The sequence below is a fragment of the Notamacropus eugenii genome, chromosome X (assembly GCF_028372415.1).
Source record: "Notamacropus eugenii isolate mMacEug1 chromosome X, mMacEug1.pri_v2, whole genome shotgun sequence".
NCBI lineage: Eukaryota > Metazoa > Chordata > Mammalia > Diprotodontia > Macropodidae > Notamacropus > Notamacropus eugenii.
In genome coordinates, this window is record NC_092879.1 from 95862654 (window position 1) to 95879865 (window position 17212).

At 46.9% G+C, this 17212-nt stretch overlaps 1 protein-coding gene across 1 annotated transcript; it reads right to left on the reverse strand.

Annotated features, from left to right (window-relative positions):
* Nucleotides 1–5098: 5098 nt before the first annotated feature.
* On the reverse strand, nucleotides 5099–16490 carry HTR2C (5-hydroxytryptamine receptor 2C). The gene is made up of 4 exons (XM_072625709.1): nucleotides 16453–16490; nucleotides 10516–10838; nucleotides 8759–8959; nucleotides 5099–6003 (listed from the first exon to the last, which is right to left on the reverse strand). Exons 1-4 carry the CDS (start codon nucleotides 16488–16490, stop codon nucleotides 5099–5101), a joined length of 1467 nt encoding a protein of 488 aa, XP_072481810.1.
* Nucleotides 16491–17212: the final 722 nt, after the last annotated feature.

Sequence of the window (17212 nt, forward strand, 5' to 3'; positions counted from 1 at the left end):
TTTTTCCCTAGCCTCTCATTGCCTAAGGGGTTGGCTTTCTTGACCTTGATGCCAAGAAATCCTGGAAAAATGGTGTACCCTTTTTGGCACTGGTATCTCTCCCCCTTGGCCAAGGATCAAGACTGAGGCAAAATCCATTCTCCAGCCAAACCAAGGATACATCTGTCTAAGATAGAACAACTGGGGATCAGGGGGTATAAATAGAGTAAAAGGCTGGACAAGCGATGCATTGGTCTAGAGAAATGTATCCTAGAATACAGAACACACATGATTCAAATGTGGGCCCTCCCTGGCTATGAGTTCTGTGGCTCTGTGCCACAGAGGTCAGGTCAGATTGTGGCCAAGGCTTGTGGGCTTCTTATGTGGTTCCTCTATGGCAGCTGTAAGAGGGAGCAAGGCCTTCACACCATTGCTCTGTCCAAGTCTACCAGGTTCAGGATCCAAGGCAATATCCTCTGTGTCACTTTTCATGTTCCCCTCCAAGCCATGGAGAAATGCAGCACAGTAGATCCATGCCCCCAAGTCTTTGGCTCTGGGCTACTGGGCTGGTGCTTTGTCCTGGAGACAAGAGCCCACTTGCTGCTTCCGGGCTACAGTCCTAGGCCAGGAATGCTCTCTCACTTTTCTCCCCACCCTTTTGCCTGAGGAAGGATGGGGCTTCTACTCTGCTTCTACTCTGAGGACTGGCTACACCAAGGGCTTGGCCTTCTGTGGGACTGGTTCCCTTTAGAGAGAGGCTGGTGAACAGGCACAGTGAATCTACAGTGACTTGGAATGATGGCACCAAGGAGTCATGTGCCCCCTCTTCTAACTGAAGGCATACACAAAATCGTCTTCCCTCTTTTGGTGGCGATTGTGTTTGTCTTGGACTGCTATAGGGTATAGCACAGAAAACTATTCCCAGTCTGCAAAATAAACTCACACCTCCCTTAAAATGGACCAAAAGGACTCATCTGGAGATGAGGGGGTGTTTCTCCTTCCTTAAGAGTATGTTTCTTCTGTACCCCAGCCCTTTCTATGGCCTTTATCTTAAAGTGAAGACATTTCTGATATGCTATTGTGGGCTCAGGGCTTACAATCAGGGGACAGGTAGGGAAAGGTGAGAATGGGTTCATCTCTCAGCTTCCCTTCTCCCCAGTGTCTAAGCTGAGCCCCATGGCTGGTTAGCTCTTACTGGGCAGGACTAGGTGAATTTTTGTCTCTGTGACCCTAGTGCCTAGCACTGTGCTGACCTATGGTTGGAGTTAAATCTGTGGTTGTGGAATGGATGGCATACTGAGAGAGCCAGGAGCTAACCTATCCACAGCCCACTGAATTTTATGCTTCTGTGCATTGTGTGTCACCCTGTGGGGCTTAGTTGAGAGAATCAGGCTGCTGGAGTTGCTCTGTGCTTTCCTAGGAATCCATTGGTCAAGCTTCCTTGTAGCAGTGTGCAAAGAATGGGGATTCTCCCTTCTTCCTAAGTGCCTAAAAGCGAGTCTTAGGGGAGTGGGGCCCACTCAAAGGTGTCTTCTGGGAATAGCCCTTTCCCAGATAGTCCCATGGTTCCCCTGAGAGTTCACAGGTATCAGGGGGGAGCATAGGCTGCTGTTTCCCTGAGATTCTAGATATTCTCATTGAAAGCCTAGAATAGTAACCAACACATTTCCTGGTGTTTGGGTCTTGGATACTTTACGCTCTGACAAGTTACTGAGCCTGATGGTAGGGATGTGACTGTGTCCTAAGGTGACAATCTGGAGCTATGGAGATCTAGTATAGGTTATTAAAATTGTAGTACCCAAGGAACAGAGTGATGAGATTACTTTGTTACAAGGTTCAAAGCTTACACCTGGAGGCTGTTGTTAATATGGGACATCCCAAAAGCCTTAGTGTAATTGTAAGCTATTCAAGACTTTAGGACCCCCCCTCCCCCCACCCTGTACAACCAGGGAATATTTGGAGGAATATCCCCCAGCCTTGTTCCCCTATTTGGGTTCTCATTCAGACATCAGGTAGGGGGTTTGGCCAAAGATGTACCAGGGAAGGCTTATGCCATTGTTGTTAATATAATATTTAGTGTGTTTTGATCAGGGCAAGTATTGGTTGTTGGAACCAATGATAAGCTCATTTTAGTCAGGGGCAGGGTGGAGATAGAGCGGGACTGGGGCAATTCTTCCTGGTAGTCTCTCACCAACCCTAAGTGTTTTCACTTCCGGGGAGCTGAGGTCTCTTCGTAAGAGCCAACCTCCAGGGTCAAATTCTGTTCACTCCACCCTCTGTCTGGATGCATTCCGATGTCGAAAGAATAAACAACAGAAACTAGAGTAATCGAACACTTACTATTTAATAAATTAAGAGAAATCGCACAAAGATCTGGTGCAGGTGATGCATCTAGGCACCAGGTATCTTGACAGCAAGCTACCTAAAGAGCATTCACAAAAGATTGCCTTCAGACAAGGGGTTAGGGAGAGAGGGAGCATACGAGGCAATCCTTAATTCTTATCATTAATATAGAGATTATAATAATACATCAATATAGAGATTCCATTGAACATTAAGGTTGCAATTGATAATCTAACAAGCAAGGTTTTTTTGTTTTTTTTAAACATCCAGGATAGTTAATAGACATTAAGATATTTTGTAGATATAGAGAGTAGTTTAATATTGAACACAGAAAATTGGTGATTGGCACAGGAGTTGGAGAACCATGACCATGTGAGCTTTACTTGATGCTACTGTGTGACAATATGGAGACTGTCCACAAATGTGCTCTAAGCTAGTTATCGTTGGAGTTTATTGCTAGTGCAATTGAAAGTCTGTGGGTTTTTCAAAGGATCTCTGTTAACATGTGCTATGAGCTTGCCCTTTATATTTGACAGAAGAAATAAGATGTTTCCCATTTTCTCCGATACTCACTACTTCAGATCTGAACCAGGGGGGAGGGGGGGGGAGAATCGTGGTCTTGAATCAGCTTGAGGGCTGCTAAAGGTGGTATGTTTCAGTCCCTTGTGGTTTCAGCTACTCTGCTGTACAGAAATACACAGAGATGAAATTGTGCGACACACGTGGTTCGCATGCAGGGTTTCTTTAGACGGTTTCAATTTGGGACAGACGAGCTGGATCTCGTCTGGCTGGTCGTAGGAACGCTTAGACGTGGTTTGACAGAGCAGACGGGCAAGTTGACTTGGACCTTCTTGTGACGCTTTTTTTTTGGGGGGGAAGGAGAAATCCATGCTCGAAGAAATGACCGACACCTGGTAGTGTTGCAAAGCAGGCTGAGGCCACCCTGGTTTTGCCCAGTGTGGTGACTCTCCCACTGCCCCTTGGTTTTCATCTTCTAACTAGCTAGGTGATCTCACATTGGACTTTTCACGAGCACGGACTGCTGCTTGTGTCAAAGCTGGCCATCAAAGATTGGGGCCAGGGGTTCTGGATATTCAGATTCTGCCACCTGCAGTTTCCAGAGTTTGGAACGTACACTCGGAGGCCGTGCAAATAATGTCGGGCATAAGCTAGCATCATGGAATCCTCCGGGAAAGCCACAGATCTGTGTGAAATGGATACACACACGGAAACACAACCACTGGGAACACTTGTCTACTCTGCACACAGCACAGACTGGATGACCAGACGTGAATATTCCTCAGGCCCCATTGTAGGTGCTCTGAGTGAGGATGGTCATGGAACTGAAATGGAATCCTTAATAGAGCGGCAGACCCGCGAAGAACACACAAATTAGAACACAACACAAATTGGTCACAAGGCTTAACTTCTTGTACGTGATTGTAATAGGATGACAAGCTTGCCACTTGCACAAATCAGCTGCAGCCTTTGCCTGTACTAGCTAACGTGCGGAAGGATTCAAACAGGAGATAACTTTAGCTTTGGAAAATCCAATGGAAACTCTGTATTTCTTTTTATTCCCAGAGTTAGATAAACATTTTGATAGATTGACATTCCAAGGGCCTACTCCCGTAGTACTGAATCAAGTTAACACTTGTTAAGTCTCCTCCTCTTAACTTGCCAGGTGTTACCCTTCAAGCTCCCGCTATTAGCTTTGCTTGAGAAAGGACTATGGAAGTTTGCCCTAAAGAGAGGTACTTGAATCTTTCTTTTAGTTTATTTTTTTTTCTCCTAAAATCTCTGTCCATATAAGGCTAGAAGGTATTATAATTCTGCTTTTTGATTTTTTTTTGCTTGCTTGATTTTTGTCTAAAGCAATAAGGAATTCTAGGATCAAGGGTTTAACCTCCCAGGGAATATCAAATCTTGGAATGGGTGGATAGCTCTAGGATCGCATCACTGAGCTCCATCATGGGACTAGATTTTTTTGAACGAGGACCACCAAAAGAATGCTAATTTCCAATCATTTGGTGCCGAAATGCAAATTTGAAATGTGGTCCTCGTGAGGTGATTAGCTAGTGGTGTATGTATCTCTTATTGTCCTTCCACTCCACAGTTCCAGTTGCCTAGCTGCTATGGTAGCATATCGCTACATTTGGGGGATGGACATTGTCGTCAAATGCCAACAGAATTAGCTTGAGCTTTCAGACAATGTCTTGGTTCACCCCAACATCGAACAAGGCTTGATTCTACCCCGATGGAGAACCCCTCAGTAGCTGGTTAGCACCGGTGAGTTTCCAAGGCCAGAACCCCATCTTATCATGATAATGTGTGTGCATGAAGAGAGCAAGGATATAAAGCATATATTTACGTGCTTCCAAATAGGTAGATTTTAGAGTGGCCTGGGGCCATGGCTGCGTGCACCTTCTTGGGTTTCAAGGAAAGTACCACCCAAGAGAGACAGCCCTTTTCTTCCTCCGATACTTAAAAAAAGGTTGACTTTTTTTAGTCTGCCAACAGAACAGATTCAGGTAATTGGTCTTTTAGAAATCTCTTGTGCACAGTAAATATAAAACTTTAAACCTCACTCATTGGCATGGATCAAAGTACAAGATTGAAAAGCCATACTCAAAAACCTTTGCTCAGAATGTTGTATTTACAGGAATCTCTAAGCGGCACAGGAAATTCTTGCGAGTCAATCTCCTGTGCTAATTCACTCGACTGGATTTCCTATGCCGGACCTTCATGGTGAGCTGAAGCTCGGGGCTAGACTTCCTTAGACAGAAGTCACCTTCTCATTGACCATAGTACAAGTATCCTCAACTCTTGCTTCCACCGGCTGGGGAGAGCAAGGCTCCATCTCAATCACTACCTCAACTACCTCAGTATTGGGTCTGTCCTCAAGGGGGACAATCTGGGGCACATCCTCGTGGTGGCTGGGGCTGTATTCCCTTGGGACAAATCCCCTTGGGGTAAAGTCTCCCCCAGCAAACTCCCGAGCAGCATATTCCCTGGGGTACAGGTGGGCAGTACAGCCTGGGAACTGCCTGGGAGGGCTCTTGTTTTTCCCCAACCATCCAAAGCTAAGGTATTTGAGGAAGGCCCGGCGGTAGGTCTTGTTGAAAAGGGTGTACACCAGGGGGTTGATGCCGGAGCACACATAGCCAACCCAAACGAACACACTCAGGAGCTCATCAATAGTTGACTTGCGACAAGACTGAGTGCAAATAACCGCCATGATATTAGTGATAAAGAACGGGCACCACATGAGCAGGAAGAGAAAGAAGACAATGCCAAGCACCTTGGAGGCCCTACGCTCATTAGCAATGGCCTGCATGGTCCCCTTACGATAGCCCTCCCGATGACCTGGAGACATAAGGCGAACTGGCCCCCCAACATTGGGATTGTGAATCATAGAGATATTATTGGCACTCCTCTCCCTCCGCAAGCAACCAAACTTGGAACGCCTCCTCCGCCTCTCCCCAGGCCCAAACACATTGCTCTGGCCCTGCAAGACCTGAATGGTCAGGCAGTAAGTGATGACCATAATGAACAGCGGAATGAAAAATGCCACAAAGGAGCCAATGAGCACAAAGTTGGGTTCGTTCAGGCTGCAGCTTCCATTCACAAAGACCTTGCTCTCATCCCTCAGGCCGATGATCGGGATGGGCACGGACACAGCTAGAGCAAAGACAAAAAGAGGATTATTGTGAGTAGAGCCAAGAGCATATGCCAGCTGGACTACTTTGACATCCCAGCCTCAGTTGCTGTCACTGAAGATGATCCATCACGATGGGCCTTTGGAACTATGAATGATTCTGATTCTGAATTTCAACAGGCTGAGCCTGGTGGGTGATAAGTACCAACTGGAAACAAGGGCATGCCTTAGTTCCTCAAAGTGAATTTGAGGGGTCAAACTGGTCTCAGGAGTTAGGGTCTTTCAACTGGCGTAGTATGGAAAAGACAACCTAGAAGAAGTGTCTTCCATTTTGGAAAGAACCAAGTCTGGGGTATATGGACTCTTCAGTCAGTTTCCATTTTCAAGACAAACAACATTTAGGTCAATCAACAGCCCAGTGCCTCACCTAAACCTTGGCCCTGGTACCATGCTGCTGGAATACCCTCATTGAGATATCAAGCACCCATGCCATAGATCTGTGAGTCCAACATTGAGTGCATTTGGATTCCCTTCCTTCCTGAGGCCCCCATTCCCCTTTGCTCATTGGGGATTTCTGCTGTAGACTCTTGGGTAGACACGTTGGGTCCCTATCAGAAATCCTTGAATGTAGCTACTGTTGATCTGATAGTCATCTATAATTGGAGAATAATTTGCTATGACCTATTATGAACTGTGAAACCAGATGAAAGGTGATCCTGAGAAAGGTAACATGTTGTTTCTGTTTGCCAACATTACCTCTAATGCCCAAATTGTTGCCTTGACTGCTGTGATTCATGAGAATAGTTGACTAAGTAGGTACTTATAGGGGGAAGAGAATAAGGATTTCTGCTGGCACTTACTAAGTGCCAGGAACTGTGCTAAGTGCTTCACAATTATTATCTCCTTTGATCCTCCCAACAACTGCCACTGGAGGTAGTGTTCCAGTTTTAGAGGAGAAAAGACTTGCCTAGAGTCACACAGTCAGAAACCATCGGAGTTTGAATGTGAACACTGGGCTTCCTGCCTGACTGCAGACCTGGCGCTCTATGTATGGTGATGCCCCCACCTGCATTTTCAAGGAAAACACGTTTAGGATCTGTTAAACTGTGAGCCAGTGGAATAGACATCCCTGTGAGTGTCATTCCAAAGGTGACAACTGACCAGGGAGGGGAGCAGGAGTGTTCTCCGGATAGAACTAGTTGTACCTAAATGTTGTGCAGTCAAATACTGACATCCAAGTTGGCCAGGGAGGATGGACTAAAGTTTGCTCATGTAGAATTTATATTATTCACTTATTTTTATGAGGGTTTAAAATATCTGTATTAGAAAGAATGAAACGGGGAAGATGACCCCTCGTGTCTCCTCAGACAAGTCACCGGGGGCAGCAAGGAGGCACAGGAGACCTGGAGTCAAGAAAACCTGAGTTCAAATGGGGATAAGGAGATAATAATGATAAAGTGCTAATTAGCACAGTGGCTGGTGCTGAATAAATCTTCAATATCATTGTGTCTGCACCATCCCTTATGAATATAGCAGCTTGTCTCTGTCTTGGAAAATACTGTGCTCTGAGTCACTGAGGCTTGGCCTGTGGTGCTGCCAGAGATATCCAAGTCTCAGCTATATCAAGGTTTGGAATTCAGGGGTCACTACTCCCTGTACTTAGGCCAGAGACCATGGGGTACTTTTCCAGGAGTTCACTGGAACACCAGTTACATGGTTCATAGATGATGACCTATGCTCACTTGGCAATACATGGCAGTTGGAGCAGCTGTCTTGTAGTGAGGGGAGCGTAGTAGGTATTAGAACTATCCATGGTGAGAACAAGTTTGAATTTTGTATTCTCCTTGAAATCATTGTCAAGTCGGTTCTCTTTCTGAATATTCCAGTGTAGGCTTCCAGGGAAGGTTGTTTCTAACTACCTGCAAACCTAGTGGATTACTAATTACTGAGTTTCTTAGCTATAGCATCTCTTTTCCCCTCTTTGATCTTTCTCAAGAAATCTAGTCTGCCCTATCAGCTAAGTAGGGGAAACATCAGCAATGTGTGATAGGTTCCCAAAGGAAGTTATTATTCTTAACACCCTCCCTCTCCCACCACCAGTTAGGGAGTGTTACTCTCTTTCATATTCAACCCCTTTATTGGACTGCTCACCTACTGTTGTCAATTTCCCATATGGCATCTCTTGTATATATAAACTTTATGCTCCCTCTGCTCCTGTGTTTGGTACCACCTGATCTGTGCCACTGTGATCAAAAGTAGTATTTCTGATGACCTGATCTACGTGCCTTGACTACCTAGAAATACTAATTGGCTGACTTCAAAACATAGACTATTGGTGGGAGGTTCCAGAGGTTCCCACATCTCCTTTGGCTCTTTCACCTTGATGTATCCTCTCTTCTAGACCTGGCTGCCTGTGAACTGTTTCCTATATGTGATGTACCATCTGCTGTCACCATGGGAGGGAAATTACCTGTGTGATGCTCTGGGATTCTATGACAGAGCCATCAGTTGAGTTAACTGGATGGTTGTGGGCCCATTTGCAGATAGAAGAGAATTGGGACTAGGGGCTATCTTTGAATATAGTTATGCATTAGAGACAGGGTTTGGAGCAGGACCTTTGGGCCCTCTCCAACATCCCTTGACATTCTAGTCGGTATGCAGAAGACAACTACACTAACATATTTGGAGCTGACGTGGGAACAAGTGCTGTTGCTTTTGGAGCATCGTTGACAGCTGGCAAGATGTCACCATTTAAGGAGCAAGGGCAGACCAACTTACCCATCGAGATGGTCCAGACAATGGCAATCTTCAGAAGGGCCTTAGTGCGAGAGTTGAAGCGGCTATGCTCAATTGGGTTCCGGATAGCAATGTAGCGATCCAGGGAGATAGCACAGAGGTGCATGATGGATGCAGTCGAGAAGAGCACATCAAGGGAGATCCACATTGGGCAGAGTTGTTTTGGAAGAGGCCAGGTGTATTCTGTGAAACCAAGAAAGATGCAGAAGAACAGTAGAAGTCTGAGCTGAGGCAGGTGTTGGAATGAGAAGTTAGCCTGAGCTGTTCAGAAGCGACATCCCTGCTAACACTGCCCATTAGGTGTTAGGAAGGACAGACTCCTTGCCAGAGTGTATGAGCTTAGCTGTTAGTGGGAAGTGATATGTGTTATCTCCAGGGAATTGGGTACAGCAAGGTGGTGCTTGGATTGGCATCTGGGGCTTTAAGTCTGAGAATTTGTAGAGTAGGGATTCTTAACTTGGAGTCTGTGACTATTTTAAAGAAAATGTGATGGTAACTATATTTCAGTCTAATCTATTTCTTTTGCAATTCCATGTATCTAAAAACATTATTCTTATCAAGGGGTCATGCCACCAAAAAGGTGATAAGGCCTTCTGTGAACCTATCCGGTGGCGTCTGGTAGGGAGAATCTAGTTCCAGGCTAATCTGGAGGGGTCACAGAGTCACTCTTTTTGGTATGGGATGGAAGTCTCAATTCAGTGTTGTAGTAGCATTGCCCAAAGGGTCTCTTCCTGTATCTGCTTCTGGGTCTTCAGGCAGGAATCCTAGAAAGAAGGCTCTGTTGTGATCCTGCTGGTTAATGTTTGGTCCAGTTTGGGAGCCTGACTGGTAGCTCCCTGGCCAGGACAGGATGCCAGGCATTCTTCTTGGGGGCCATCCTTCACTGATGGAAGCCCACAGTTTTGGGGGGCACTGACCTTACCATTTATGGATAACTTCAAGGTTGGGGTGGAGGTTCAGACTTCCAGGCACCCCTGTGGATGTGGTCTTCCGTTCCAGCCTTGAATCTTCCTCCTAGGACAGCTGGCAGCAAAGGGTGCAGCTAGGTAGATCCTTCCCTGGCATCAGACACACGGCCATTGGCATGGCTATGTTTCCAGTGGGCTCGTGGTGTCCAATCCAGGGCCAGATTTTGGTTGGAGGATGTCTCTTTTTTGGAGGTGGTCCTAGGCCAGAGGGCTACCTGGAACTGCTGGCTTTCTTCTTCATGTCTGATTGCTTCTCAGGTTAGTCAGGTGACAGTGTTGTCTAAGAAAGTTTCTTTGTGGGTATCCAGAGTGTGTTAGGACCCAACTGGCTCCAGAGCATAGCTCTCTGAATAAGACCCAGCATGTTTCCCCAAAGGCCTGGGAAATCTAGCCACTATGAGCTCAAGGTCACCCTGAAACCAGCTGAGGAGCTAGAGGGGGACTCCCAGGGACGGTTCCCTCCTGTATTCTCTGGGGACCTTGTAATCTACAACAAACTGAACTGCCAAGGAGCCCAGGGAGGAAAACTGAGGCACATTGACATGCATGATTTTGCCATTAAGGTAGAACATGGGCTTGGGGGCACCCACCCTGTCACTGTATTGCTAAGAGTGCCTCCATGTGGCTCCCATTTTCCCTGAAGAAGGGAGGGAGTGCAGGACAGGAAAATCCTATGGAAGGTGGCAGATGCCAGCCAGGTCACACTCTAGGGACATCGTAAGGCATGCCATCTCATTCTACTCTTTCCCCCTTTATTGGCAGTAGACTTACCGTAGAGGATGGTGAGGACAGACACTGGCATCACTAATAACCCGACTAACATGTCTGCCACGGCCAGAGACATCAAGAAGAAGTTGGTCGCAGTCTGCAGTTTCTTCTCCAGGGCCACGGCCAAGATCACCAGGATATTGCCAGCGACAGTGATGATGATGACTATGAAGATCAGGAGGGCAGGCCAGTTCTTGCGGATGGGTCCAGGAGCCGAGGTCGGTGCAGGTGTGGTGGAGTTGTCAGTGCCATTCATGTACTCATCCAGGCCACTGTCAGTCAGGTTGCGACTTAGTTGTAAAGCCATGAGGCCGTTTTGTAGGACACTAGAAAAGGAGACACCATGGACAACATGGTCAGCTCATGCAGGACTTTTTACCATGAATCCAGGGGCTTGGGTCAGGTTTGGGCTTTTATATTTTCATAGTTGTATTTCAATAGAATCTGATTCCTTTGTAATCCTTTGGATTTGAAAAATGAATTCAATGTTATTTTGAGAAGGGGCACCTAGGCTTTCCCAGAGTGCCAACAGAGTCCTGATAACTGCTAGTTGACTGAGTTTGAGAGACGGTGACCCTGTCACCACTCATGGTCTCCTCAGCCTTAATCCCTGACTAAAGTCACAACTTCCTGAAAGTCAGAGCATGGCACAGGTGAAGGGATTTTCCCAGGGTCATCAACGTAGTAAAAAGTCCGAGGGGACATTTGAGCTCAACTTTGCCCAATCCAGGTCAGCACTCTATTCCTCATAATCCTAGGTCTTAGGGGGAGGTGGAGAGGCTGGCCCCATTTGACATTCAAAACCTACCTGAAGACCAGGGACCATGACTATCCCTGTGCTTGATGTCACAGGGGAAAGAGGTTTTAGAAAAAGACCCTTTCCACTCCCCATGACACCTATGAACATGGCCCACTTGGGGTTTACTATCATCTGTTCCTTAAAGCAATATATACCTGTATTTTCTGCGATGAACCTGGGATCTAGGTTATTTTCAGAATATGGGACTCTCTCAGGATTGGGGCCTTTTCTCTCTAGGGGCTCCAGGGTGTTGGATAAGCTTCCTTGATCTGATTATAGTTGAGTGCTAAAGGATGACAAACTGGCCCCCAGGAAGGAAGGACTCCCCTCCCCAGCTCCATCACTCAGGGAGGATGAGGCTACATCAGAATTTAGGCCCAGACCCTCTCTGTCCTAATACTGTGCCTTCCCCATGGAGTGGGTTTAATTGTTCTTATAAGAAGTCTCCACATCCAGATGGTGGGCCATTAAAATGAGCGGGGGCAAGTTTGAGTAAGGTAAGCTGGGGGAACAGAGATCTGGAGCCCCATTGCTCACCTGAGCCATGGAGCTAGGAATGCCACCCTTCTGAGGAGTCAGGTTACCAAGAATTCTGGGCTCCATTTCTGAGTCCTTTACCTAGAGCTGGTACTAGCACATTTAGCCTTTGTGGTCTGGGGAGACATAGAGTGATGGGATTCCTCCTCACATTTAGATGTTATCTCTGTTTAATCTGCTAGAATTTTCTTCTGGGGAATTGGTTATCTGCCAAATTGACATAATTCTAGGCCTCTGGCATCCTGAGATTGCTTCTCTCTGTCTGTCTCTCTCTCTGTCCCTCACTTTCTTTGTCTCTCTCCCTCTGTCTCTCTCTGTCTTCCTCTCTGTCTCCCCCCCTCTCTCTGTCTCTCTTGCAATGAGTCCCCAAGCTGACTTTTAGATAGACTGGTGTAGCTAGAGAGTTAAATAAGAGGAAACTGTTGGTGTCTCATTTTGCTCTGCACTGGTGGAGGGCTGCTGGTGCACATCTCTCTCCTGGCTCATTCCAGATTTTTTGGCCTATTGGGTCTAAAGCTTTAAAAGGAGCTCAGATGCCAATCCTGTCATTTGATGGGCAAAGAAATGGTCCCTCTGGACCTCAAACTAACCTTCGACTTGCCCAAATTTGCACACTGAGTGGTGAAGGCAGAGTTCCAAGCTCATTTTAAACCTCTGACTGCCACCATGGTGAGGGCACTTTCCTCTGTGTCAGTCAATCTAGTGGTGGAGGGGGCTGTTTTTTTTTTTTTTTTTTAAGAAATTTCCAGTAAGGCTATCTGTCCTGGAGAATGCTGTGGAGGCCTGATGCCAGATCCCCTTCTGGGCTGTTTGTTTATTTTTCCACAATGCTCCTGAGACAAAATTTTGCTGTGCATCTAGGCATATTTAATCTTTTGTCTGTGTTCATTTGCAGGGATGCCAGAAAACCTGGAGAGCAGGGACAAAGGCTGAGCTGGCATTTGCCTTGGGAATTTCCCGAGCTGTTGTTGGTGATCTGCTCCCTGAGCCCAGGAGAACTTTATGCTTCCCCCCGAGAGGTGCCATGATAGCCTAAGGGTGAGCGCTATCCCACAGGTCATTGGACACACCGTGAGTACCCCAGGGGCACTGGCTCCAGTCTGGGGTGGCAGAGCCCACTCCCATGTTTCCCGCTTCTGAGGCCGGCTCACTCCCTTCAGGAGAAAACTCCTGTTTGCAGTGATAGAGACAGACTCATCAAAGATGACTGAATAAGGGCGATTTGTGAATCTACAGCCAAATCTAGACCTGTGTTCTCCAGGAAGCTCTTCTGTCCTTGTGGGCTGGGGAACACGCAGGAGGGCACTGTCCCTGAACTGTTGGGGAATTTCAGTTACAAGATTCCAATTTCAGCCCTGCTAGGCATTCTCCCGAGTGAAATAAATAAACCAGATTAGAGGACCCTTAGATACTGGAAAAGGAACTGAAATTCCAGTTTGAAGAATGGATGGGATTGGTTACTTGGTACCTTGGGTAGGCCAAAAGACCCCCAAGAATCTGTGAGGGCCCACTGACTCCTCTCTCAGGCCAGTGCTATTTGTGTTATCCTTCAGAGGACACTTGTCAGGGGAGGGCCACTCTTTGATCCAGATAACTACCCTCCTCGGACACTGGTTCTGTTCAGCCCCTAACTGTCTTGCCAAAGATCACAGAAGCAGCAACTCAAGGAAGAAGGAGAGGAGTCATTGGACCTCCCCAGGTACCAACTTCTTTCCCTCTCAGCTAAGGGAGATGACGTCTGAGGTACCTTCCAGCACTATAACCGCAGTCCTCTTTGGGCAGTTAGGTTTGATCTGGCTTATTCCACCCATCGTACCAAAGGTGAGCAGAGCACCCAGGGTATGAGACATCGGTGAGCAGAATCTGCCCAGCCCAGGCATTTTAGCACCGCATTTGCAGAGGGACAATGTAGGGTCTACCTAGACCCTACAGAGAAGGCAGCTACACCATCCTCACCAAGTAAGCTTTGGGTCCTGGTTCCTTGCATGGTGAAACAGGCAGGCCATCTTCCCTTCTGAAAGTAGCAGACAGGGAATGCTTTCCTGAGATACTCTCTGAGCACCACTTTCAGGACCCTAGTGACATGACCCCCCCCCCCCCCCAGGGAATCCTTTTCCACACCCTCAACCTCCATCTCTGATCTCTTACCTATACTCTCTCAGGTTTGAATCACCACTGTGTCTTGTTCCTTCTCATTATACCAATGGAAACACCAACAGAAATGCTTCACGATCACAGAAGGCTGGAGGGAGGATACCCAGTGGGAAGGGATCCTGGTTGTTTCTGCCACAGTTCTCCAAGTCTGGAGCTTTGGCCAAAGTCAAGTCCTTCTGAGACCAGAGCTTGGACTCTCTTTTGCCCTTCTCCTGGCCTTACTCTAACCCACCCTCAAAGAGTCGCGTTAAATATCCACCCCCATGGCCTTGCCTTTCCCCTTTGGACAAAGGGCCAAGAGTTTCTGCATAACTGCTATGCTTTTAATGAAAAGGGGATTAAAGGCTTTCAAAGAGTTACCTAGACCCAGTTCTCCTTGGGAGGGAGGAACAGACCGCCCAGGAGCCTCAGGTCAGGGTGTCAGGCTCACCATCTTTAGCTAGGTCTGCTGGCTTGTGTCTCCTACCGAATAACACTACTCCCCCACCTCTGTCCCATGCTCAGACATCACATGATCTGTCCAAAGGATGGATGAGTCTCAGGATTGGGCTCCCAAGCCTGGATGCTGAGCATCCTCCTGCCATTTTCGATTTTGCTCTGGGAAAGAGCAGTTTGAGCCTCCTGGTAGCAGCCTGATACCAAATGTAAGACCCAGGGGAGATGCTTCTGGCCCACCAGGAGCCTTGCAGGGATAAAGAAACTGACATCACATCTCCCCTCGGACCTGGTCTTGCCTCTGATCTAAGTTAAATGATAGAGGAAACAAAGGATGCTGTGAAAAATAGACAGCTTTGTATGACAAGTTAGTTGGGGAAAGGATCATGGGACCCAAACCTAGGAAAGAAACAGATGGGATCCAAGGACTGGGCTCATCCCTACTCAAAGCTGTGTCTAAGTTCATGATGCAGCATAACCTGGTCTCATTACGGAGAGGGTCTTTGGAGATGCGCTAGGATGAATTTGGTAGCTTGGCATTAGGATTTGCTTTCCTTCAGAGTGCCTCTGAGACCCTGAAAGGAGCCCATGGGATCCCATGCTGGGGCCACATTCCCTTTTGAGATAGACCTGGCATGCTTATGATTCTACCCACATGTACAGAGACAGATATACTGAGCTACTGGGCTCAGAAGTGAGAAGTATGGACACAAATGCCTCTCCTTTCAGTGTATCTTAAAGGGGGTCCTGGATGGCATCCTTGTCATCACTATAAGTCACAGATTGGTACTATGGGTGGAATACTCCACATCAAACCAAAGGCTTTCCATGTTGGGCACTAGGAGAAGAGAGGTCATTCCCGGAGTGTGGCTACATTCCCCAAACTACTGAGGCAACTCTGTTTCGCAGGCCACGAGGGCCTGTTGGAGATTTGTTCTGACATGTTGTAGCACAAATCATTTGTGAGTAAGTCTATTCATGATTATATGAGCTTTGTGCAAAAACTCGTTCCTTTCCAATTGCAGGTGAACATCTGTCCAAGATTTGTATGAGACTTTCAGTGCAGAATGACATTGCTTTTGCTGAATGAATGAGTACCCCACCCCATGTCAGGTGTTTTCCATGGTGACCTCAGTTAATGAATCAGCCCCATAAGGAGGATAATGTATTGTATCCATCTCAAATTCTTTCCTTCAATCACCCCAAGAGACAAGGAAAAACCCTTTTCACATGTAGCTTATTTCTAAGTCATGATTTTCCCCATTGTGATCCTAGGATGTGACAAACATGGTGGGCACAGAGGAGGTTATAATCACGCATTTACTCTTACACACAATCTGGAAAGGGAGAAAAGACCAAAAGGAGGTTCATGCCCACAGAGCAAACATCTTTAAGTAGTCCCACACCACGCTTTTCCCTCTGGGTCAGTGATATTGGACTTTCCCATTCACTTTGTGCTTGGTGAGGCCTATGAAGACCACGGAAAGGAGTTGACAGGTGTCTCTCAGGTAAGCTGATGTCATCTGATTCTTACTACCTACCCCAGTAGGGGGATGGAAAAAAGAAAAGGGTCATCACCACCCTTTTTGGGTGCCATTCTTATCCTCTTGTTGGCCGTGAAAGATGAGAGAGTGCTATGCTAACCTTGGCTACTACATCATTCATTCCCTCCCCCTACCTCAGTTTCCTCAATAGATGGCCTTGTGGAGTCAGACTGGATCCTGAAAGACATCTAGTCTGAGACTGGACTATTTTATCTTTTCTCTTCCCTCTCCTATGAATGGACAAAACAGACCACCAGTGAAAGGAAACCTATAACCTCTACAAAGAGCCTATTTCATTGTTTGATTTCAGGATTTCAAAAATTAAGGAAAAGGTTGATTGGCTGATATTTTTGCAAGGATCAATTTCTCTCTAGCAGCAGATAGTGCTTACTAGGAGGGTTCAGTTTGCTCCAAAGGTCTTTTCTGCACTGCGAGGAAGCAAGCCTCAGGCTACCTCTTGGCTGTTCTTACCTGGAGAGTGCCCTAAGTCTGGGTATTAGAAGACTCATGGTTGCACAGTGTTTCCACTCGGGCACCTAGGGAACATTATCAGTTGGCCGTTCAGTTGAGAATCCTGGTCTTCCTTGGAGGGGAAGAAAAAACCTTCCATGAGAAATTCCTGAAATTCCTCTCTCATCACTCCAAACCAAGGTTAGAACAAATAAACCCCACATTTTTCCAACTCTGTTGAGAGAACATGAAAGGGCCACTGGGCCCCTTCAGAAAAATAACTGAGCTCTCTCTCCAAAATTTCCAGGATCAATGATACTGCGAAGTAAAGACGCGGCTTGGCCACAGGGTCATGTTTTTACTGAATCTCCTTCATTGTACCTCCTTGGCTGGGGATTTCTTCGAAAGGGGCCAGATGCCTGTTATTTATCCAAGGCTTCTCAGAAACTCTTCCCTTTGCTTTGGGGGTGGGAAGCTCATGAGTTTCTGATCTCATGAACCTGGGGCAGGAGGCCCATAGGTCTGAAAGATACCAGAAATCCTCAGAGTAGAGATGAACACCCCTCCCCAATCTCTAGGCACATTTGAAAAGCTGATCGTTCCTGAACTGATGAATGACTCATCTCCACACAATGCTTTTACATGTCTCTAGCTCAGTTGCTTCTCACAGGCCCTAGCAGGACCTTGATAAACAACTCACTACTCATGGAGAGGACTGGAAGTCAGGAAAAGCCGCTCCTGGGTTTGGGGAAGAAGCTTACCTCACAGGAAGTTGCGCTCA